The 25,346-nt window shown below is 43.5% G+C and overlaps 1 protein-coding gene across 2 annotated transcripts in view; it reads right to left on the minus strand.

Moving 5' to 3' along the window:
- Positions 1–25,346, minus strand: part of usp9 (ubiquitin specific peptidase 9) — a 442,510-nt gene that overhangs the window by 266,240 nt on the left and 150,924 nt on the right. For both annotated transcript variants that reach the window (XM_072513863.1, XM_072513864.1), the window contains exons 7-13: positions 22,584–22,699; positions 16,873–17,124; positions 16,651–16,789; positions 15,807–15,959; positions 6,028–6,132; positions 5,739–5,945; positions 2,795–2,931 (exon numbers count right to left, since the gene is read on the minus strand). In XM_072513863.1, the coding sequence (XP_072369964.1) occupies positions 2,795–2,931; positions 5,739–5,945; positions 6,028–6,132; positions 15,807–15,959; positions 16,651–16,789; positions 16,873–17,124; positions 22,584–22,699 (1,109 nt within the window). The remainder of the gene's footprint in view (positions 1–2,794; positions 2,932–5,738; positions 5,946–6,027; positions 6,133–15,806; positions 15,960–16,650; positions 16,790–16,872; positions 17,125–22,583; positions 22,700–25,346) is intronic.

Here is a 25,346-nt window from a genome sequence, read left to right on the forward strand (position 1 = left end):
ATGAAGCATCATTTTTCCCGCTGAAATTTGTGCTGACTACTCAATTATATTTAGGTTCCCAGAAGCTCACCTACTACGTCTTTGAGGAAAGCTTGCAGCTTTTTTTTGTAAACACTTGTAATAACTGACCAACCATGCTCCAGAGAGAGATCAGGAGGTTTGTCGAGGGTTGTATTATCACCTTTTATGATGGTTTAACATCTTATCCAAAAGATGGCTCTTCCACAATTACAGGATTTCCTCAGCATAATGCAGAAGTGTCAACCTATATCATTTGCTCATGTCTCTTTGGGGCCCAAAACCAAAACCTTCAAAACTCAGAGCAAAGAGAACTACCACTGAACGAAGCTGACATCAATTAGAGCCCCTTAGAGAGAGACTCGCTTTAAACCCAGCAGAGACAAGAATCATGACATTCAAAAGCAAGGACCTGAATTCACTGAAAGCGTAGACCAAACAGTTATGCCAATTAATTAGTTCAGGATGCATCACCAGAATGGATATAAACATTTAAAACTATACTGACGAAAGTTTTGAAAACTCACTCAAGAACCCAGGAGGCTAAATGTACAAAAATCTCAATAGGCTGGGAAATCAAACCTTTTTGATGTGGTTGAAATGAGGCACATTGCTGAAGGAGGGAGAAAAAGAACAGGCTGTGGGCCTCTCACATAGTAAGGCAGGTAAAGTTCAACATGGAATCAAGCTACTTAAACACCAACAATCTTAAGACTCAAATGCAGATCAGTAACTTGAAATTTGAATTTCTTTCATTAAATTTGTATTTTAAAAGCCAAGCAGCTCGATGTCTCTAATTTAGTTGTTTATCCTTGACCATCTTTGTTGCTACTGCATCCTTGCCAAAGGAAAGGATTCTTCGAGACAGGATTTACTCCCATTTGGAAGCACGTGGGTGTATTAGCCAGAGACAGCATGGTTTTGTGAAGGGGAAGTCGTGTCTCACTACCTTGATCGTGTTTTTCGAGGAAGTAACAAAGATGATTGATGATAGTAGGGCAATGGAAGTTGTCTACAAGGACTTCAGTAAGGCCTTTGACAAGGTCCTTCATGGCAGACTGGTACAGAAGATGAAGTCACATGGGATCAGAGGTGAGCTGGCAAGATGGATACAGAACTGGCTCGGTCATAGAAGACAGAGGGTAGCAGTGGAGGAGTGCTTTTCTGAATGGAGAGCTGTGACTAGTGGTGTTCCACAGGGATCAATGCTGGGATCTTTGCTGCTTATAGTATATATAAATAATTTGGAGGAAAATATAACTGGTCCGATGAGCAAGTTTGCAGACGACACAAAAGGTTGGTGGAATTGCGAATAGTGATGAGGACTGCCAGAGGATACAGATCGGTTGGCGACTTGGGTGGAGAGATGGCAGATAGTTAAATCCGGACAAATGTGAGGTAATGCATTTTGGAAGGTTTAATACAGGTGGGGAATATACAGTAAATGCCAGAACCCTTCAGAGTATTGACAGGCAGAGGGATCTGGATGTACAGGTCCACAGGTCATGGAACGTGGCAACACAGGCGGAGAAGTTGGTCAAGAAGGCATACGGCATGCTTGCTTTCATCAGATGGGGTTCTGAGTATGAAATTTGACACGGCATGCTGCAGCTACATAGAATCTTAGTTAGGTAACACTTGGAATATAGTGTTCAATTCTGGGTGCCACACTACCAGAAGGATGAGGCGGCTTTGAGCAGGGTGTACCAAGATGTTGCCTGGTATGAAGGGTATTAGCTATGAGGAGAGGTTGGATAAACTTAGTTTGTTCTCACTGGAATGATGGAGGTTGAGGGGCGACCTGACAGAAGTCTACAAAATTGTGAGGGGCATGGACAGACTGGATAGTCAGAAGCTTTTTCCGAGGGTGGAAAAATAAATTACTAAGGGACGTAAGGTTTAAAGTGTGATGGGCAAAGTTTTGAGGAGATGTGCAAGGGACCTTTTTTTTTTTTTTTTTTTTTTAGAACAGAAGGTGGTGGGTGCCTGGAACTCGCTGCTGGAGGTGGTGAAAGCAGGTACGATAGTGACGTTTAAGGAGCGTCTTGATAAATACATGAATAGCATGGGATTAGAGGGATACAGACCACAGAAGTGTAAAAGGTTTTAGGTTAGATGGGCAGCATGGTCGGCGCAGGCTTGGAGGGCCAAAGGGCGTGCTCCTGTGCTCTACTTTGTTCAAAGCCGGATATTTAATTTGTTCTATTTACTTTCACTAATGTCTATTTACTATATCAGTTTATTTAATTCAACAGCAAAATCACACTATCTAGAAAATATTTAAAGTCTTCCATTTAATGGTCATACCTATTTCCCATTCTGCCATTTTATTTAAAACTAGAATGGCATATCTTCCAACTTGCCTTGAGCAACATCACAGAATTGGATTAAATTAAAAAATATCACTTCTTGATGTCTAAAAGCAGAACTAGCTAGTCTTAATTTCCATTGGGCATCATGGGCTGGATTCTCCGCCAGCGGATGCTCCGTTTTGCTGGCAGCCCGGGGGTTTGCCGACGGCGTGGGGCTGCCCCACAATGGGAAACCCCATTGACTGGCCGGCGTAACGGAGCAATCCACCGGCGGGATGAAATAGAAACGTGGCGCGGTAGGGCAGAGAATCCAGCACCGTACTTTTGAAACAATTTTTGATATGCATTTATTTTTACAAGTCAAATGGTCAAAGTAATCTTTTGGAGCAATGAAACCCAATGTTGCTCCGAAGTGTAACCCTTTAGGGGATGATTACCAAAGGTTATGATGTCTTTTATCTTACCTTAAATTCTGTGGTGCTTCTCCAAACAGACTACAGATTTCCCTAATTTGTTTCAAAGCAGGAATGACCCATTTGTCATTCGTACGTAGTTCCTCCACGAAACGATCTATCCACTGGATCTTCTGAGTGTCTCGGTCCTATTTGAGCAGCAATTGGAATTAGTAATTCTGTAAATGTTACAGAAAGTTACTTTAAACTCCACCAATGCAAAGTGATTATTCCGCTTTCCAATTGAAATAGCGAAGCAGCATAGTGTAAATTAAAATATTTGAAAATAAAATGTTCCTGCCTGCAATTATAGCAAAGCACGTGCTTGTTTTTTTATTTCAAACACAGTAAAAGGATAGATGAACTGCGGGAGAGAGAGAGAGAGAGAGAGAGAGAGAGAGAGAGAGAGAGAGAGAAAGAGGGAGGGGATTTTTTCCTTAGCTTAGTAAGTTGAAAATGTAATTTTTTTTGTTCAACACATTATTTGATCAGGTTATCGCATTGCAAAGAAGCAAGCTAGATTTACTTTTACTTCTTTGCATAGGCAAAGTTGGTTTCTTGAACGTTGTTTGTCACTTAGATGCTCCATTGTGCTACAGAAATAGGTACCTTCCATTAAGTGGAGACATTCGGGTAAATTTATACCAATATAACGTTGTAGGATCACGATACTTGGAAACAATGGCAAAATACTTAGGTCAGTGGCTAGCTTCAGAAGCAGAAGGCTTCATCCACTTATAAAGCCAACTGTTTGGACCAAGGTTTCCAAATTCCAGGCATAGACATTTTTTAAAAATACACTCAGCCCCTTTCAATACAAAATATATGCACCATGATAAATAAAGTCAGTGAGCTGCAGGCACAGATAGCCACGGGGGAATTTGATATGTGGCAATTATAGAAACCTAGCTTAAATAAGGGCAAGGGCAGGACAGGGCATTAAATATTCCTCGATACAATTTGTCAGGAAAGGTCGGGGTGAGGGAAGAAGGGAAAGAAAGAAGAGTTGCAACATTGAGAATACAGTACTGGGAACAGAACAGGGCCATGAGAGATCAAGGACAGAATTTAATTAGTGAGTCAAAAAACAAGGTAATATTACATTACTATTCATAAGCCAAATAGGAAAGATACAGAGAAACAAATATCCATGGAAACGTTAGTGGTGCAAAACCTTTAGAGCAGTGATAATGGAGGACCTTAATTGTCCTAACGTAGGATAATGGAGCAATAATAGTGTCTAGGACAGAGAGGGAGAAAGTATTTCTGACATATGTTCAGGAGAATTTTCCAGATCAGCATGTTTTTTGCCTGATACAGGAGGCGGCATTGCTGCATTTGGTTCTGGGGATTCAGCTGCGTAAAGTGGATCAACTGTAAGAAGGGGAACATTCGGTGGACAGCTATCAAGGTATCATATGGTTTATGTCAGCTATAGAAAATGACATGGAGCAATTCAGAGTAAAAATAACGGGAGCAGGCCGATTTCATTGGGGCAAAAACGGTCCTTTCCTGGGTACACAAGAATTAAAGATCGGCAGGCGAAATAGTAATGGAACAATTGATTGCCTTTAAAGAGGTGGTGGTTCGGGTACTGTTCAAGATACATTTCCATGGGAGGAAAAGTCATGACAAACCAAAGCGCTCTGGTTGATGAAAACAGTTTAAGATTAAATAGCAATGGCTGTGTAGGACACGCCAGGTTGATAATCTAAGAGGTAACCAGGCTGAATACAGAAAGCTCAGTGGTAAATGAAAGAAAGAAATAAGAAAAGCAAAGAGAGTATGAGAAAATAAAAGCATATTACTATAGATGCTCAAATCTGAACCAAAACCAGAAAAAACTGGGCAATCTCAGCAGGTCTGACAGCATTTGTGGAGAGAGAAGGGAGCTAACTTTGAGTCTGGGTGGCTCTTTGCAAAGCTGGAGAGAATTGGAAATAGGGTCAAATTCATACTTGACAAAGAGTCATCCAGACTTGAAACATTAGCTTTGTTCTCTCTCCACAGATACTGCCAGACCCGCTGAGAGTACGAGAAAAGATTGGTAGCTAACATAAAAGGGAATATAGGGAATATAGAAGTCTTCTATCAGCATAGAAAATAGCAAAAGGACAGTAAAAGGAGAGCTGGGGACTGCTTGGGGATCAAAACAGTGCTTTATGCATGTAGTTAGAGAGCCTGGCATGGTTGTAGTAGTAAAATGCATGCTTTAGATTAGTCTTTACGAAGGAAAATGCTGTCAATGTCGTAATAAAGTTAGTAGAGACATTCAAAGGGCTACAAATCAAAAGGTATGAGAAAACCTAGCTGTCCATGAGGTTAAGTTACTAGGATCAGATCACGTGCCTCAGAGAATATTGAAAGGAAGTAAAAAGTGGCAATTGCAAAGACATTCTTTTGATACAAGGGAGGCCTGATAGACCAGAAAATTACAGATGCTACACACCTTTGTCTAATAAAGGGTGCAAAGATGAGCCCGGGAACGACTGGTTAACCACAGATTTTCAAGATCTACATTAATGACCAAGACGTGGGCGAACAAGGCACAACTTCAACATTTGCAAATAGCACACAGCTTGCAAGTATTCTGATCTGTTGACAGTGACATAATTCAATCGGACGTAGGTGGTGGACAAGTGGCAGGTAAAATTTATTGCAGAGAAATGTTGAAGGGATACATTTTGGTAGGAGTAACCAGGAAATGCAAAAACAAATTGAAGAATCAATTCTCGATGGAATGCAGGAGCAGGGGAACGGACGAGTACGTGTGCACAAATCATTGTGGCTGGGAATAAATATAAAAATATAACTCAAATGGGAAAAACATGTTCAGATTTAATTTTTTGCACGTACCTTAATAAAATGCATCACAATGCATTGCCTGATCAAAACAGCCTGATCAAAACAATGTCAACCACTTATTCTGTATATTTTGATAAAATGCAGCTCTTACCTGAGAGCAGCTATAATCCAGGATTTTGATGTGTGCACTTAAAGCCTGGTCCATGATGTCAACAGGTACATCATCACTATGTGCTAAATTCCATAGGAGGTTTAACACCTTATGTGCCATCACGCCATCTTTGTCATCCTCAGCAAGGCGACGGATTAACTCTAATAGCTTTTCACGTTGCTTTTTACTTGCATTTGTCCAACTTGCCTTAAAATTAAAATTTTGAGAAGTAAATGAATATATACTTCATTCTGTCTATCAATTTATTTCAATGCAATAAAAGGTCTACCTTGAAACAATCAAAAAGGTGGTCAAGCTGTTCAGGAGAAAAATCCCATGCCAATTTTGCAAGAAGATCATGGACATTCTTCACAATTGCCTCATGTTTACCAGCCTACATATGAAAACAAAAATCGGCAAAGATAGCATATATTAAGACACAGAATTCTGGTGGTACAAGAAAATACACAATTCATGACTAAATGCATTTTCCCCTCCAGAAAGCTAGACCAGAACTTGGAGGAATGTACGATATATAAAACGAAAATTTACAATTTTAAGACATGGTCACAGCAATTTTGAACCGCACAAATTTTTTTTTTTTTTTAATGTAGAGTGCCCAATTAATTTTTTCCAATTAAGGGGCAATTTAGCATAGCCAATCCACCTAGCCTGCACATCTTTGGGTTGTGGGGGCGAAACCCACGCAAACACAGGGAGAATGTGCATACTCCACACGAAGAGTGATAGAACCGGGATCAAACCTGGGACCTCGGCGCCGTGAGGGCACAGTGCTAACCACTGTGCAACCGCGCTGCCCTTGAACTGCACAAAGTTGAGCTTTTTAAAAATATATATATTTATTAAAGTTTTTTAACACAATTTTTCTCCCTTACAAACAATAAACCCCCCCCTACCGAGGGCATCAGCCCACAGACCTTCCTCGATCTCCTCCCCCAGCTCCTCCTCCCATTTACCCTTCAACTCTTCTACCAGCGCTTCCCCCTCTTCTTTCAACTCCTGGTGTATTTCCGACACCTTGCCCTCCCCTACCCATACACCCAAGATCACCCGATCTTGAACTTCTTGTGCCGGGAGCAACGGGAATTCCCTCACCTGTCGCCTCACAAAGCCCTCACCTGCATATATCTAAAGGCATTTCCCGGGGGTAACTCGAACTTCTCCTCCAGTGCCCCTAGGCTCGCAAACGTCCCGTCGATGAACAGGTCCCCCATTCTTCCAATCCCCGCCCGATGCCAGCTCTGGAACACCCCTGTCCATTTTCCCCGGGACAAACCGGTGGTTACCCCTGATCGGGGACCACACCGATGCTCCCATTGCACCCCGGTGCCGTCTCCACTGGCCCCAGATCCTTAGCGTTGCCGCCACCACCGGGCTCGTGGTGTACCTTGACGGCGAGAGCGGCAGCGGTGCCGTCACCAACGCCCCAAGGCTCGTTCCTTTACAGGACGCCATCTCCATACTCTTCCATGCTGCCCCCTCTCCCTCCATAACCCACTTGATCATCGCCACATTTGCTGCCCAGTAGTAGCTCCCCAGGTTTGGCAGCGCCAACCCTCCTCGGTCCCTACTGCGTTCCGGGAACCCTCTCCTTACTCTCGGGGTCTTATTCACCCACACAAACCCCATAAATACTCCTGCCTCCTCTCTTAAAAAAGGCCTTAGTGATCACGATGGGAAGGCACTGAAACACAAACAGAAACCTCGGAAGGACCACCATTTTGACCGACTGCACTCTACCCGCCAGCGAGAGCGGTAACATGTCCCATCTTTTGAAATCCTCCTCCATTTGCTCCACCAACCTCATCAGATTCAGTTTATGTAGGGTCCCCCAACTCCTGGCTATCTGGATCCCCAGATACCGAAAGCTCCCCTCCGCCCTCCTCAGCGGTAGGTCCCCTATCCCTCTTTCTTGGTCCCCCGCCTGTAATACAAAGAGCTCACTCTTCCCTACATTGAGCTTATAGCCCGAAAACTCCCCAAACTCCCTTAGAGTCTGCATGACCTCCACCATCCCCTCCATTGGATCTGCCACGTACAGCAACAGGTCATCCGCATATAGCGACACCCGATGCTCTTCTCCCCCCTCGGACCACCCCCCTCCATTTCCTGGACTCCCTTAATGCCATGGCCAAAGGCTCAATTGCTAATGCAAACAACAGGGGGGACAGGGGGCACCCCTGCCTCGTCCCTCGGTACAGTCGAAAGTACTCCGACCTCCGCCGGTTCGTCACTACACTCGCCATCGGGGCTCTGTAAAGGAGCTTAACCCAATTGATAAACCCTACCCCGAACCCAAACCTACGCAGCACCTCCCAGAGGTACTCCCACTCTACTCGGTCAAAGGCCTTCTCCGCGTCCATAGCTGCCATTATCTCCGCCTCTCCCTCCTCCGATGGCATCATTATCACGTTTAAGAGCTGCCGCACATTGGTGTTTAGTTGCCTGCCCTTTACAAATCCCGTCTGGTCCTCGTGGATTACCCCCGGGACACAGTCCTCGATCCTCGTGGCCAGCACTTTTGCCAGCAACTTTGCATCCACATTGAGGAGCGAGATCGGCTTGTACGATCCACATTGCAGTGAGTCCTTGTCCCGCCACAAAGTTGAGCTTTAGTTGTAACACGCATCTACAGCTATATTTTACACTAAACTCTGCTAAACCTAACATCACCATGCAGTGGTGATATGGCCACCTAATTCGGATGAGAGTTCAAGCTCCATTCTGGAGACTTGAGCCTAGTCTGAACTGACCAGTGCAGAACTGAAAAAGATATTGCATGATCGGAGTTGTTGTCTTTACAGATGAGTCATTACACCTCAGCTGGACAGAAAAGATTGCAGTCTTGTTCAAAAGATAGCATTGAGTTCTGTCATATACGAGCCAATATTTATCATTCAATCACCAAAACTAATTATCTGGTCATTTATTTCTGTTTCCAATTGGCTGCTGCATTTCCTATATTGGAAGTGACGAAATTTCAACAAAATGCCTCTCCTGGAGTTTTTTCCACGCATCATGAGATCACCAAAGATCAATCCTCTCACTAATATTTCGGTACAACACCACGGGGCTGTTCCCAGTACAACACCAAGGGTCTGTTCCAATGTTGAAGGCCGTGTCTTTTTAATAAAGACTCTTAAAGCTTGGTCTGTCACAAGCATCCGAGTATTTTGAAAAACATGCATCTTGAACTGCAACATTAAGAACAGATGATTGAGCTAAATTTAAGAAATCTAGATACCCACAACGCAGCAACTACACTTAAAGCAAAGTTATCCCATGGTTATCAAGTGCTTAGAGATGTGCCAATGTGTAGAGTGTTCTAAATATGGCAATTTTCTTTCCTTCTTGCCCACCTACTGCCCTACATATCAACTAGGGTTTAAAATAAGCGGCAAGGAGCTGCTGCCCCAATCAGACATTCTGTCTCTCTCATGCTGCTCCAGCTCCTCCACTCACAGATTTTGCTTCTCCCATGCTCACTGCTCCAGCTCCTCCCTCACTCCCACATTTTCATTCTCATGTTTTTCCTTCACTGCTATTAACACTTTCTGCTATTTCTCTTTCAGGCAGCACTGACTTTTATTCTAGGCCAAAGCTTCAGTCTTTAATACTACCATGACATCTTTGTCATTTAATTTCTCCTGCTCGCTAACTTCTCCACAACATTCTATTTTGCTGCACCTTCTCACCCTGCCCTTTTTCAACAGCATGAAATCCATCACATTTCTTTTTTTTTAATAAACATTTTATGGAGGTTTTTTTGGCATTGTAACTGCAGCAATATAAACAATGTACATAAAAATATAAACATAGTGCAAATGCCACCGCCCTCCCCCACAGGTCCCACCATTAATTAACCCCCTAATCTATGCTAACCTAACCCCCCCCCCCCTCTGCTGACGATTAATTCTCCGCAAAGAAGTGGATGAATGGTTGCCACCTCCGGGCGAACCCTAACAGAGACCCTTAATTTTCTCCAGGCAAAGGAAGCCAGCCATGTCCGATAGCCAGATCTCCGACTTCGGGGGCCTGGAGTCCCTCCATGCTAGTAACATCGGCCTCCGGGCTACCAGGGAAGCAAAGGCCAGAATGTCTACCTCTTTCTCCTTCTGGATTCCCAGATCCTGCGACACTCCGAAAATCGCCACCTCAGGACTCAATGCCACCCCTGTATTTAATACCTTGGACATGACGTCAGCGAACCCCTGCCAAAATCCCCTCAGCTTTGGACATGCCCAAAATATGTGGACATGGTTCGCTGATCCTCCCGCACATTTTGGGCACCTATCCTCCACCCCAAAGAATCTGTTCACCCGGGCCACTGTCATGTGAGCCCGGTGCACAACCTTGAATTGAATCAGGTTGCGTCCAGCACAAGTTGCGGTCGCGTCTACTCAACGCGTCCGCCCATAGACCATCCTCCATCTCTCCCCCCAGCTCCTCCTCCCACTTTTACTTCAGCTCCTCGGTCTGCGTCTCCTCTGATCCCATAAGCTCCTTATAAATGTCAGAAACGCTCCCCTCACTAATCCACCCTCTAGAAACCACCCTATCCTGAATCCCCATTAACGGCAGGAATGGGAAGGTTGGTACCTGTCTACGCAGAAAGTCCCGCACCTGCAGATATCAAAATTAGTTTTCCCCCGCCAATGCAAACTACTCCTCCAGCGCCCTCATACTCGGAAAGCTCCCCTCTATAAACAAGTCCCCCCATCTTCTCAATCCCCGCTCTCCGCAGGGAACCCCCCGTCCATCCTCCCCGGGGCAAACCGCTGATTATCACAAATTGGGGACCAGACCGATGCTCCCATTGCTCCCACCCGTCTCCTCCATTGCCCCCAGACTCTCAAGGCCGCCACTACCATGGGGCTGGTGGAGTACCGCACCGGCGGGTATGGCAGAGGCGCAGTTACCAGCGCCCCCAAACTTGTGCCCATGCAAGAAGCTGCCTCCATATGCACCCATGACGACTCCCCTCCCCACCAACCACTTCCTAATCATGGCTATGCTAGCCGCCCAGTAATAATTGCTAATGTTCGGCAGCGCCAGCCCTCCCTCTCCCCGGCTCCGCTCCAGCATTACCCTCCTCACTCGTGGGGACTTGCCCCCCCCCCCCCCCCCCCCCCAAACAAACCAGCCCCTTGAGGCCCTCAGAGCAATTGCCAGCAGCTCTATAGCCAGCGCTAAAGCAGTGGGGAGAGGGGGCATTCCTGTCTCGTCCCCCGGTGCAGTCTAAAATCGTCCGAAGTCGTCCTGTTCGTCCGTACACTTGCCACAGGAGCCTGGTACAGCAACCTGGCCCAGTCAATAAAGCCCCTCCCAAATCCGAACCGCCCCAGAACCTCCCATAAATAATCCCACTCAACCCGGTCAAAAGCTTTCTCCACATCCATCGCGACCACTACCTCCACCTCCCTACTTTCCGGGGGCATCATGATCACGTTTAACAGCCTTCTTACATTGGCCACCAGCTGCCTGCCCTTAACGAATCCCGTCTGATCCTCCACAATGACGTTCGGCACACAATCTTCGAGGACAACATTTTGGCCAGCAGTTTGGCGCCTACGTTCAACAGGGAAATCGACCCACATAGCTCCGGGTTCTTGTCCCGTTTCAGGATAAGCGAAATCGTGGCCTGTGACATCGTCTGGGGCAGAACCACCCTTTCCCTTGCCACATTAAACACCTTCATCAGCACCGGAAAACTTTTTATAGAACTCCGCTGGGTACCCGTCCGGTCCCAGGGCCTTACCAGTCTGCATGGCCTTGAAGCCCTCCACTATCTCTTAACCCATCACATTTCTACCTTACTCCAATTCCAAAGAACCATATGGGACTCAAAACTTAACTGTTTCTGTCTCCACAGCTGCTGGCGAGGGTTTTTTGTAAACTCTTGTAAAGTCAAGGTTGACTTCCGGTGGTGGCCAGGGAGTGAGTGGTCACACGCAAAATAGGTCCCGTATGAAAACTGCGAAAACAACCTTTTAACCCCATTAAACAGGCACCCTTATCCACAACCCACCCCAACCTAACCCGCACAGACTACATCAAAAAGGAGCCCAAAGAGAGGAAAATGGGAAAGAGCCAGCTGCCTAAGAAAGCCAACAAGTACGAGGGAAGGGAATCCGCGATCTCTGAGCCAGCAGCCACGAGGTGGCACAGGAACTGGAAAGGCCGACTCCGCAGACTTCTCCGTGCAGACCTAGACGCTGATGGACAAGCTCATGGGCTTTATCACCAGAGATCCAGAGGCACAGAGAGAAGCCGAAAAGGGACCTCCTGGCAGCCGTCAAGACAGCAGTGGAGATGACGACGGCCCTCATGGGGGAGGCGATGGCCAAAATGGAGTGGCAGCTGGAGGCCCAGGAATCGAAGACAAGACACCTGGCAAAAGCCACAGACCAAAGGGATCATTTCGCCAAATTGGAGACTTAAGTGGCGAGCTTGATCAAGACCCAGAAGGGCCAAAGGAGGAAATTGACGATCAAGAAAACAGGTCCCGCCGCCAAAACCTGAGAATCATGGGGCTGCCGGAGGGAATGGAAGGGGGGAACCCGACAGACAGCATCTAGATGGTCGGGAAACTGGTAGGCAAAGAAGGCTTCGCCAAGTCCCCGGAGGTGAACCACACCTATAGATCGCTTCAACAGCGGCTCAGAACCAGGGAACTTCCATGGGCGAGGATTGTGGAAGTTCCACAAATATCAGGATAAGGAATGGATTGAGAGGGGTGAAAAAGTGCAGAAGGGAGCAAGTGGGAGAGACATCCCAATGTACCAGGACATTGGGGCAGACCTAGCCAAGCGCCAGGCCGAATGCAAGAGTAAGGTGCAGTTTGACGTGCTCTACCCTGCCAGGTTATGGGCCACATATCAGGCAAAGGAATATTATTTCGACACCTCAGAGAAGGCCAACAAATTTGTCTAAGACAACGTAGGCAGACAGTAAGAGCACACATGGGTGAGGAGGTGGAGTACGAAGGACAAGGAAAAGATAGGAAAGAATGCAGGCAGAGAAGTGGAGGGGTAGACGGGGGTTAAGTAGGGGAACCAAATCGAGAGGGGAGCCGCTACACTAGCGAGTAAGCTGGTTTACTGGAGTACGGTGAAAGAGGAGGTACGTCTCCCGGGAGGAAGTGCCCGACAGGAGGAAGGAGAAAGATTGAAATCCAGGGGTAATAATGTGCCAACGGGTGGGGGAGGGGGAGAGGAGAGAAGAAGAGAGAGAGCACTTGGTTGCAGCAGGTACATGTGGAGACGGCAGGGGGGGTTGTATTCACATAGTTATATGGAATACAAGGGGCCTCAACAGGCCGGTGAAAAGATCCAGTCCTCACCCATCTGCAAAGTCTGAGGGTGGACGTAGCTTTCCTACAGGAAACACACCCGAGAAAGGGGGGGACCGACAGCAGGTAAGGAAGGGCTGGATGGGGCAAACGTTTCTTTCGTATTTCCATACAAGGACGAGGAAGGTGACCATGAGAGTTAGCAGGATGGTCTCATTTACAGCGGCAAGCACAGTGACGGACTGGGTGGGGGAGCAATCCATTATGGCTAGCGACTCCCATTTGATAAATATTTGATCGAATTGGGACGACGCAGAGTTCGTCAAGAAAACAATGGCCAAAATTCCGGACTTAAGACACCCACTGACCTGTCTTTTGCAGGGCAGGCAAAACTGAAGATCTTTATGGAGCAGATGGGGAAGGGTAGAACCGTGGAGGTTCCACCACCCGGGGAAAAATAATTCTTCTTATTCTCCCATGTGCATAAGACATACTCAAGGACATACTTTCTTGTGGCAGGGAAGAGTGCGCTTCTGGGAGTAACAAAGGCGGAACACTCCGGCATTGTAATCTCCGATCATGCGTCACACTACATTAATGTGTGGTTGGAGAAGGGATGGGCCCAACAACCCCCATGGAGGCTGGATGCAGCTTTCCTAGCCGATAAGGAATCCAATACTAAAATATCCCAAGCCATCAATGATTATGTATCCTGCAACAAGAATGGAAAGCCCTCATTCTCCACTTTCTGGGAGGCACTGAAGGCTGTGATTAGGGGGGATATTATAGCTATTAGAGCCGTTAGGGACTTGGAGACAAAGCCAGCTGCAGGCTGGTGCACCAGCTAAGAAAACAGGATGCTGTCAAAGAGAAAGCTCAGATCAGGGACAGCAACAGTAGGATGGTAGCGCAGAGTCAACTCCATCTCCTCCTACGCTGGGCTCAGCCTGAAGCAGTTCAAGGTGGCGCACAACGTACATCTCACCACGACATGGGTGAGCGGGTTCTTCCCGGAGGTGGAGGACTAGTGCGAAAGGTGCCAGGGGGATCCAGCCAACCACATATACATGTTTTGTCCTGCCCCAGAGGTGGGGAACTCTGAGCGGCCTTCTTGAGGCTATGTATAAAATGGTGGGAGTCGAAGTGGAGCCATGCTCGGTAGCAGTGTTCGGTGTATCAGAGCACCAGAGCTCTGGACTGGAAAAGAGGCAGATTCCCTGGCCTTTGCCTCACTGATCGCCAGGCAGAGATTTTTGCTAGGATGGAAGCCGGCAGCACTGTCCCCAGCCTCGGAATGGCTCTCAGATCAGGCCAAACTCCGGAGACTAGAAAAAAATCAACTTCAAAATAACAGTGTCCGAACAGAGTTCCACACCACGTGGAACAAGTTCACAAGCCTATTCACAGATCGGTTTGGGAAATCCTAAACACACCAGGATACAGAAGGGGGAGAATGAGAAACAACTCCGACCGCTAAGCGGCAGGGGCTCCAGTGGAACCCGACAAACTGTTCTGAACACCAAACATTGTTGTACAAATGTAAATACTATCCAGCATCAGAGCCCAAGTCACGACTGTGCTGACAACGAGGGGCCCGAGATTGGCCGTTCGAACCTATGTCATTGTACGATACTGTGAGAGAAACCCAGCTCTTTCTTTTCTTGGTTATTCTGCAACTGTTATTTGAAATACTAATAAAAATATTTCTTAGAAAAGTAAAATCCAGGTTTAACGTTACTACTTGGAGGGCCGAAGGGCCTGTTCTTGTGCTGTACTTTTCTTTGTACTGATGATTGATCATCTAAAACAGCGCAGCTCATGCAAGGTGCTTCAGACTGATATTTTTGACATTGACTTGAAGGATCGTCAAGAACCCGTTGGGAAGAAACCTAACCACCAAAGCCAGGTGAATCCTTTCAGGATTTATTGCTAAACGGGTCTTGAAGGCCCTGGAATATTGTTGACGTGCCTACTTCAGGTATTGGATCTATAGGACCATCAAATTTCCACTGTAGGCACATTATTGAAACCATTTTGATTCCAAATGAACACCGCATGCTATTTCAAATCGGGAAAATAAATTCAAACTACAACAGCAATTGCATTTATATAGTGCATTCAATATGGTTGAATGTCCTAATCTGTTTCACATGAGTGGAATTAAACACTGAGCCAATAAATTAAATATTGGGACAGATGATTGAGCACAATCAAAGGGGAAAGTTTGAAGAACCTTAAAGGAGAGAGAGCTGCAAAGGTCACTGCAGATGGAGTGGAGTTGGCCAAAACTTCAGGGTCTAGCTGCTGAAAGCAAGATCTTGAACACAACCTTTGTATCATGCAAGAGCACCGCCAAATAGAGGCCTTGGAGCAACCACTGCCATTGTCATTTGGTTTCCTTCAGAAGGATAGCAATTAAATTTTGTAAAACTGCCCAGAAGCTAGAAATTGGCACAGTGACTTTCATTACCCATTTTACACAAATGGAAGTGTTTGAACGACTTGTCAGTTTTCATAACAGGAGCAATTAATATGTATAAATACCAAAATAAATAAGCAGTTGAAGGAAAAATGTTTAGCAATTGAATTCTCTTCTCAAAACTAATTACACTAAATGATATTTCTCTGCACTACATATTAAGTTTAATCACCTGTAAGTGCAAATCATTTCAAATTTCTTCAATAAATCCAGTATATTTTTGCACAAAGATATACTGCATAGCACAATCTGATTGAATTTGGTTTATTTCCCTCACCTGTGCTGCCCAAATGTTGTCAAGGTCTTGGAGGGTGAGTGCTTTTTCTTTAATTACGAAGCGAAGTATCTTCTCTAGTTTTTCAACATATTGTGGTTGGTGTAGACTGTCACGCAATACAATTGACAATATGTTGTTTTGTTGAATCCACTCCTACAAATAGTAAGGGAACATAAAAATCACAGTTATATTCTTTCAAACATATTAATAACAAGGACAATTTTTATACAATTGAGATTTTTCCGAATAAATGAAAATTTGCTTTTCTAAACTTAAAACTTCATAACACGTTTCCACATTTTCAAGATTTCAACAAATTTGAACACCGAAAGAGATTGATCACCCAGATATTAATGTTGTCAGAGAAATAGAATATACACCAATCCAGCAGATTTCTCTCAAGAACGAAATTGCAGCAGAGAATATATGTGCAGCATGTGTTAAAGGTGCAAATTGAGGTGCTCTTGAACACAGGCATGGACAAAGTACCAACAGAATGCGGAAAAGCAAATATATGATTTATTGCCGGGTTTAGTTCTGAACTATGCTTCATCGTTTACAATTGAAATTTTAAAAACTGAACTGCATTCTACGCTTTTTTCCATTTCCTTCTAACTTACAAATCTGCCCACGATTATCTTAAGTCAATATTGTTCTGCTCTTTGGACATTTGAGAGGTACTAAATTTTAGAAGAAATTTCTATCACTTCTAGAGATGAGCACTTGGTGAAACACAGCACACAATATAAAGTATTATGGTTAATTGGTCTGAGAAGACATTCAAGATCCCATTGTAAAAGTCATACATAAGCATATATTTCCTTTTAACAATTGTACTACTTACTGCCATTCTCTCTGCTGTCAACCATTCTTCTTCTTCAGGACTGCCATGGCGATGCGTATAATAAGAGACACTAGAAATCACCTTGTTAACTTCATTTAGTGCATTCATTTTTCCATTAAAAGATGAAATTTGTAACAACCTATAAAAAATAAAGTTAAATAATGACAGAGAACCACAAAGATCTTCAATAAAAAAAACATTAAAATGGTAGTATATAATTACCTTAGTATCATTTTTAACCTAAATATTTCTAGATTTTTGACCGTTTCCTCCTGCCCAGGAACCCGTGAAGCTAAGTTTTTCAGTGATTTAATTATCATAGATAAAGCATCATTTTTGGCTTCATTCTTCGCTTCTTTTTTCAGCTCCTCATCTGTTAGATTTTCTAGAAACTGCGGAACCATTTCTATTATTGGAAGGAAGTATTTCTTCACTGTATGCAAGGTAAGAAATTCATAACACTGTCCAAAAGGTCTGTAGAGCATTAAAAGATATGTATTAGCATTCATGTTGTCACCATTCTGTGCTTCTATTAAATATAATTCCATTATACAAAGTGAAAACCCTAAAACCAAAAAGCTTCAAACATTTTGCATATCACCAAAGTCAAATTCACCAATAATAAGAAACTAAATCAGCAGAGTTTCAGCGATGTTAGCTAAGATTAGTTTGTCAAAATCCATATATAGACGGCTCAAATCCTACACGAATTAGGAACAAAGTGATGATTATCCGCTTGCTAGCCTTCTCCATTCCACTGTGTACGAAAGGCTCACTTGTGAACTACATTTCAATTTCAGACTGGAAAGACCGAGGGGACACAGCTGAAGTGGCTGCATCACGGCTCCGAGGATCCGGGTTCAACCCTGGCCCCGAGTCACTGACTTAAGAGTGGAGTTTGCACATTCTCTCCATGTTTGCGTGGGTCTCACCCCCACAACCCAAAGATGTCCAGGGCCGGCAGATTGGCCATGTTAATTTGCCCCTTAATTGGAAAAAACAATAATTAAAAAGATGGAAAGTCAGAGCTAATAAACCGAACCAGGAGATGAGAAAATAAGTGTCAAATTTTATCAGGTCAAAATAAGGAGCGAACATGAGGAGACCAGTAGCTTTATACACAAAGGGTAAACTATATACAAAACAAGGAACATCCTACCTATGGAAGTTAACTAACATTCAATATTCACACAAAACAGAATTGTGGCAAATTAGCAAAATATATTGAAGGTGCGTACAAAGAGTGAAATACTGAGGCTAGTAACCAAGTGCTCTCAACTTGACCTATCAAATAACGGTAACAATATTTTGTCTGCAAGTTGCTCCACACAACTGCCTCAGATGCAGTTCCTCTCAAAACTATTAATTAGTACAAAAAGTGGAAAGTGCACCAATTTAACTGGACATATTGCTTTTGGTTGAATAGATGACATGTATAGCATCCAACTTGTGGGAACTCTTAAGTACTGTGCAGTAACGTGTTCAACTTGATGTCTTGGAGATACAATTTTTGTGACAAATAATTGTGTCCAAACACCAACAAATTTGGCCAGGGATTGGAATTTCCAAAACCTTCAGCTTTGAATCAACATAAAGGCAATAGTCTTAAAGCTTGTTCAAAAGAATAGTTAATAAATTTGACTTTCATCGCACATTACATCACGTTGCATTTCACTGGTGTTGCTAAACAACTTTCTCACTCGTCAGATGGGTAATGGTAGATTAGCAACTGCCTCGGTGCATTTCGGTCCTGGTAAATCACTGCATGGCTTTAGAGGCTCAGATGAGCATAGAGATTTGAGAATGAAGATGCTTTAGTCTTGAGAAAATTCTACAAGTTCACACATGCTGGACGCTGAGGAGGACCAACAAAATAATTTCATATTGACTCTGTTAATGCTCAAATCGTTTTTGTGTGGTTTATGAACAGTTCTGAAAACTACAGGCATCAAGAGACATAGTGCAAGTTATCTTCCTGTTTAAAATTTCTTAAGCTACCAAGGGCTTGTTCTGCAGCTTAAAGAAGAAGTTTCTAGACTTCTCCAATGAAGACTGCAGTTTCTTAGTTGCTTCCTTCCTGAAATAAAATGGACAAATCTACATGAATAAAAACCAATCCCAATTGCACCATATTTTATCACAGACATCTAATCCCTTGAATAAAGAAGGAATTTCCCTGTAAAAATAATTTTAGCAGATTTAGTTTGAACTTGAAATATCACAGGGGAACAAATGATACTCTGGGGAGAATAAGTGTACTAATATAGAGAAAGAGGGTTCAAGGTGGTACAATTTTCAGGAGCATTCATAAAGTCATCACAGGTGACCTACATTTTGTCCAAGCTAGAAAATCTCAGATCATTTCAAGGTAGTTAATAGTCTGCTGTAGCTTGCCAGACAAAACAATTCAAACTCAACAGTCCGGTCATCTAGCACCTGAGGAAAGCTCTTAAAACAGTACATTCGTGGACAGATGTTGTTTAGGCAATATTATTCATGCAAACAATAGAGGAAAAGTGACTTAAATTCTTTCAACCAATTTAAATTTCACAGTTAAAGGGAGAAACAAAAATAGGTAGAATGTAGATGGGAGTACTAAATCCAGAATTAACTCTGGTTATGAAATCATGTGGTATCTGGGAGACAATCTCTATATTTATCAAAAGCAATTTGAAAGAACTGCTCATATTTGATCCTTATTCAACATTTTCTGCGGGAAAATTGGTTTGCCATCATCAACTCACACCGATACTGTCCCAGATCTAATATTCATCCATAAACTATTTCAAGATGAGTGCCAGAAAGCATCAACCTATCTTGAGATCACAAGCCAATGAAAAAATACTGACAATGCTCAACATTCTTCAGAAATCGAATGAACCCCACCATTCCACACCTTCTCCCCCTTCACAGCATCCAACAAGAGATATTCTGAAGTATTTGCCTGCATAATCCTACCTAGATAGTTCCAAATATGAATTACCCTGCAAAGTATACACTTTCGTAGCTTTCTTTGCAGATTCGGGTACTCGGATCGCCTTTGGACAGTAAAGCAGCATTTAAATACTGTGTCTCAACTTGTCGAGAATAAGACCAGGATGTCAAAGACATTAGGCTAAATTATCTCAACTTTTTTTGTTATGAAAATCTATTACCCCAAGACCATAAGAAGCAGAATTAGGCCACTCGGCCCATCGAGTCTGCTCTGCCATTCAATCATGGCTGATATTTTTCTCATCCCCATTCTCCTGCCTTCTCCCATAACCCCTGATCCCCTTATTAATCAAGAACCAATCCAGCTCTGTCTTAAAGACACTCAGTGATTTGGCCTCCACAGCCTTCTGCAGCAAAGGGTTCCACAGATTCACCACCCTCTGGCTGAAGAAATTCCTCCTCATCTCTGTTTTAAAGGATCGCTCCTTTAATCTGAGATTGGGTCCTCTGCTTCCAGTTTTTCCTACAACTGGAAATATCCTCTCCACGTCCACTCTATCCATGCCTCGCAGTATCCTGTAAGTTTCAGTAAGATCCCCCCTCATCCTTCGAACGAGTACAGACCCAGAGTCCTCAACCGTTCCTCATACAAAAAGCTGTTCATTCCAGGGATCATTCTTGTGAATCTCCTCTGGACCTTTTCCCAAGACCAGCACATCTTTCCTGAGATACGGGGCCCAAAACTGCTCACAATGCCCCAAATGGGGTCTGACCAGAGCCTTATCCAGCCTTAGAAGTACATCCCTGGTCTTGTGTTCTAGCCCTCTTGACATGATTGCTAACATTGCATTTGCCTTCCTAACTGCCAACTGAACCTGCACGTTAACCTTAAGAGAATCGTGAACAAGGACTCCCAAGTCCCTTTGTGCTTCTGATTTCCTAAGCATCTTCACATTTAGAAAATAGTCATTGCCCACTCTCCTAGCCTGTCCAAAACCTTCTGCAACCCCCTTGCTTCCTCAATACTACCTGTCCCTCTACTGATCTTTGTATCACCTGGAAACTTAGCAACAGTGCCTTCAGTTCCTTCTGCCAGATCATTAATGTATATTGTACCAAGTTGTGGTCCCAGCACAGACCCAAGGCACGCCACTAGTCACTGGCATCCATCCTGAAAAAGACCCCTTTATCCCCACTCTCTTCCTTCTGCCAGTCAGCCATCCTCATCCATGCCAGGATCCTACACTTGAAATTGTTGAGTTGTTTCCTCCAGAACAATAAGCATGCACCAGCTGCGTATTTGTGCTGACAGGATTGTGTACAATTACAAGAGGAAGAGGAAGTCATGCAATATAGTTACTATGAAAATGTAAAGCATTTGGCACCTTCAGGTAGTGACTTTCGTGTGGGCGCAAAACAGTAGCAAACAAAGTGAAGAAAGCATGTGCAGAATTTCCAAATGAAGGCACACAGAAATAATGGAAATTGCAGCAAGAGAAAAAAACTCAGATAAAGGGCTGCTACATGAAGGGAAGCGAGATGCACGTGTGAATTGACGAAGTCTTGAGAAACTCTTCTAAAAATTATACAGGGGAGTTTCAGGGTTCATAAATAAGTTTGGAACAAGTGAAGTGCAATCAAAGAGAAAAGAGACCATGTCATGAGTCACTACGGCACATGATACAGCCATTTGGCCATAAAGTACATGCCAATTGTATCAAAGATGTTACAGAAAAACACTGCCCCTTTAATCATGACTGAATACACTAACAAAAGTTGATGTTTGCCAGGCCAAGGTTACAAATTAGTCAATTTTTCAGCACGTCCCTTCTCTAAAGCTCTGAATAGTTTATACCTTGATTGGTGACATTTAAGAATAAGTGTGTGGATATTGAAAACCTCATGCTCTCAGGTCAACACCTAATAATTTTTCCAGAGTAATTATGTATCCATCCCAAAAAATCCCCTCTTTAACCTAGAGAAAAAAAATGTTATAAAAAACATTATCGTAATTTCTAATCCAATTAAGAAATAACAAACATTTATCATTCCAGCATTAAGGGTCACTCCCAGACCACTTTCCTGATTGCTATGTGCCTCATAATTTAGTTGTATTTCCAAAGGAAAATATAAAGGCTAGAAATGTACAATGATGTTGTTTTTTAAAAATAAACACAAATAACATAGCAAATATGACAAAAGGAGATTTGTGTCATCTTAGCTTCTTAGTGGTTCAGTAGGCTACCAATACTATTTGTTCTTTGTATTTCCACGTGCCGGAGAAGCTGCAGTCTTTATGTATTTAACCATGGACCAAAACCATCAAAAGCTAAATTCATGATCATTTGGTTGTATAATAATGCAAGCACAAATGCAAAAACATTCAACTACACTATCTTAACCCACTTTGGCCTCGCAAACATGAGACTTTGAGATATGTAATACTAATTGCTTATTTTTTGCATTAAATACCAAAGAAATTTCAGATGGGAAGTGAAAAATAAAATGAGAGGTTGTTATGAGATGCAAAAAGAAAAAAACAAAACTCCTGTCACCATACAAGTCATAGACGGATAGAAAGATTTTGGTTCAGGGTGGAGCCAGATAGGGGTCAAAAAATGGATGGAGGCAAAAGGCACGGCTGAGGTGCTAAATGACTAGTTTCCATCTGTCTTTATCAAGGAAGATACTATCAAAATTATAGTAAAGGAGGTACGGAGATACTGAATGTTTTAAACATTGATTGAGGAGTGTTAAGGACGCCTCAGCAGGGGCTATGATACAAGACCGATCGATTACTTCCAGGAGTGAGAACATATTGTTAGTAATCCCTCATAACCAACTCTCCCAATTCAAGCTATCACCAACTCAAACCATTTAATTTGCCCTGATTATACATATGTGAATACTTCCCATTGTTGTTTGGTAGGTAAGTCGTGGAACACTTCCACCAATCCTTGACAAATTTATAGATTAAAACATTTTTTAAAATTGCTTACTTGATGAGTGCTGCAATTATCTGAACATTTAATGCCGAACCACTGACAAATCGATCATGTAGAATCTGAAATCCATTCAATGTCCCAAATTTGTTGATAAGATCCACAAGCCAACCCTACAGAGAAGTTAGAAGTCGCAATCCAAGTTATCTATACACATTTAAACTCCACAGAAAATCTGCTTCAGCAGTTATGAGTAATAACTGAAAGCTAGTCGTTCTATAACATGCACTGTTAGATCAAACTTCAAAAATGCAGTACCAATTCCTGGATTTCCGCAATACTATTCAAGACAAGAGTAAACGATTTTGCGATCTTGATCAATTGGGCCAGTGGGCCGATGAATGGTAGATGGAATTTAACTTAGATAAATGTGAGGTGATGCATTTTGGCACATCGAATCAGGGCAGGACCTACTCCAGAGTACCCAATTATCTTTTCCAATTAAGGGGCAATTTAGCGTGGCCAATCCACTTATCCTGCACATCTTTGGGTTGTGGGGGCGAAACCCACGCAAACACGGGGAGAATGTGCAAACTCCACACGGACAGTAACCCAGGGCTGGGATCGAACCTAGGACCTCGGCGCCATGAGGCAGCAGTGCTAACCACTGCGCCACTATGCTGCTCCGGACCTACTCAGTTAATTTATCATAGAATTTACAGTGCAGAAGGAGGCCATTCAGCCCATCGAGTCTGCACCGGCTCTTGGAAAGAGCACCCTACCCAAGGTCAACAGCTCCACCCTATCCCCATAACCCAGTAACCCCACCCACACTAAGGGTAATTTATGATGGCCAATCCACCTAACCTGCACATCTTTGGACTGTGGGAGGAAACCGGAGCACCCGGAGGAAACTCACGCACACACGGGGAGGATGTGCAGACTCCGCACAGACAGTGACCCAAGCCGGAATCGAACCTGGGACCCTGGAGCTACGAAGCAATTGTGCTATCCACAATGCTACCGTGCTGCCCCCATGGTAAGGAGTTGGGGAAAGTAACAGAACAAAGATATCTAGGAATACAGGTTCATAGCTCCTTGAAAGTGGAGTCAAGGCTGGACAGGGTGGAGAAGGCAGCATTCGGCATGCTTGGTTTCATTTGTCAGAACATTGAATACAGAGTTGGGACAGCTTGTTCAAGTTGTATAAGATATTAGTACGGCCACACTTCGAATACTGTGTACAGTTCTGGTCACCCTATTATGGAAAGGATATTATTAAACTAGAAAGTGCAGAAATGATTTACTAGGATGCTACTGGGACTTGATGGTTTGAGTTATGAGAGGCTGGATAGACTGGGACTTTTTTCCCTGGAGCGTAGGAGGCTTAGGGGTGATCTTGTAAAGGTCTTTAAAATAATGAGGGGCATGGCTATGGTAGAGTGTCAATATCTTTTTCCAAAGATAGGGGGGGTCTAAAACTAGAGGGCATAGATTTACCGTAAGAGGGGAGAGATAAAAAAGGGTCCAGAGGGGCAATTCTTTCACACAGAGGCTGGTGAGTGTCTGGAACGTGCTGCCAGCGGTAGTAGAGGCGGGTACAATTTTGACTTTTAAAAAGCATTTAGACAGTTTAGCTGGGTATAGTGTGTTATGGGCCCACTGTGGTAAAAACTGGACGGCATGGACAAGTTGGGCCGAGGGGCCTGTTTTCATGGTGTAAACCTCTATGACTCGGTACTCTGCCACCATGATCCATCTGTTACACAAGTGCAATACTTCTCAACTCTTGTAGTTGCAAGGTTGACTTTTGATAGAAAGCATTTTCTCCACAGCAACCCCTCTTCAAAGAAATCTTGTCCAATTTCTCATTGACTTCAAAATCAACTGATGGCATTTTGTTTTGTTTTTGGATCAATGAGGTGCGGGATACCCCGACCACCATGTTAAATACCACTGGCCAGCAGTTTACTTTGTAATAATGTGCTTTCACTCCAGTCCCGAAACAGCATTCATAGGATACTATTAACTATGAATTCATGGACCACAGATTCTTCAGCTCAGTGAAAGCCATATTATTAATTTGCACCACAGGCCGACACCCAATGGGAAGGCCCAAATCAACTTCTCATTGTTGCAATTTTTATATTCACCAATTTGTCATTGTTATTGCATTTTTTGCACTTAACACCTTTCCCACCTCCTCACAGATGTCCAACTCCACATAATAACTGTGTTCCATCAGATATGGACACAACATAGTAGAAAGCTCTGACAGGGAGACTAGTTTACAAGGCTATAAACAGCTGTGCCTTTCCTGTCCCGAATTCAATATCCACAGTCACACAAAGCTCCAGCTGAACCTGTGAAGTTCAAGGATTGGGAATCCTGCACAAATGTTTCCTCTCTAATCCAAAGCCATTTAAACAACTTTAGAATTCCAGTTGCTGCTCCAAGAAGCTCATTCAGCAGAGATCGAAGATCAATTCTGAAATCATTGAGTATCGATGGCTCAGGTGTTCAATGGATAAACTTGCAAAGACTTCCAGGGAACTAGATTCCTTGATATTTGCTTGATCTTTAAAATTTCACTTTGTTTTGTATGACCGATCCAGATTAATAATGGAATAATAAAAGTGGATACACCAAGATTGTACACGTGTGCATCAAAGTAAACGTGTGCTCCTTTCGTTTGTACTTTTTAGAAATTTCTACAAAACACATTTCCATGTTTGGCACCCACATAGTCCTGAGCACTGTGCTGCTTTCAGGAAATATATTGATGGCATTAAATCAAGATTTGTCTCATAGATCATAGAA

This window comes from Scyliorhinus torazame, chromosome 8 (assembly GCF_047496885.1).
Source record: "Scyliorhinus torazame isolate Kashiwa2021f chromosome 8, sScyTor2.1, whole genome shotgun sequence".
NCBI lineage: Eukaryota > Metazoa > Chordata > Chondrichthyes > Carcharhiniformes > Scyliorhinidae > Scyliorhinus > Scyliorhinus torazame.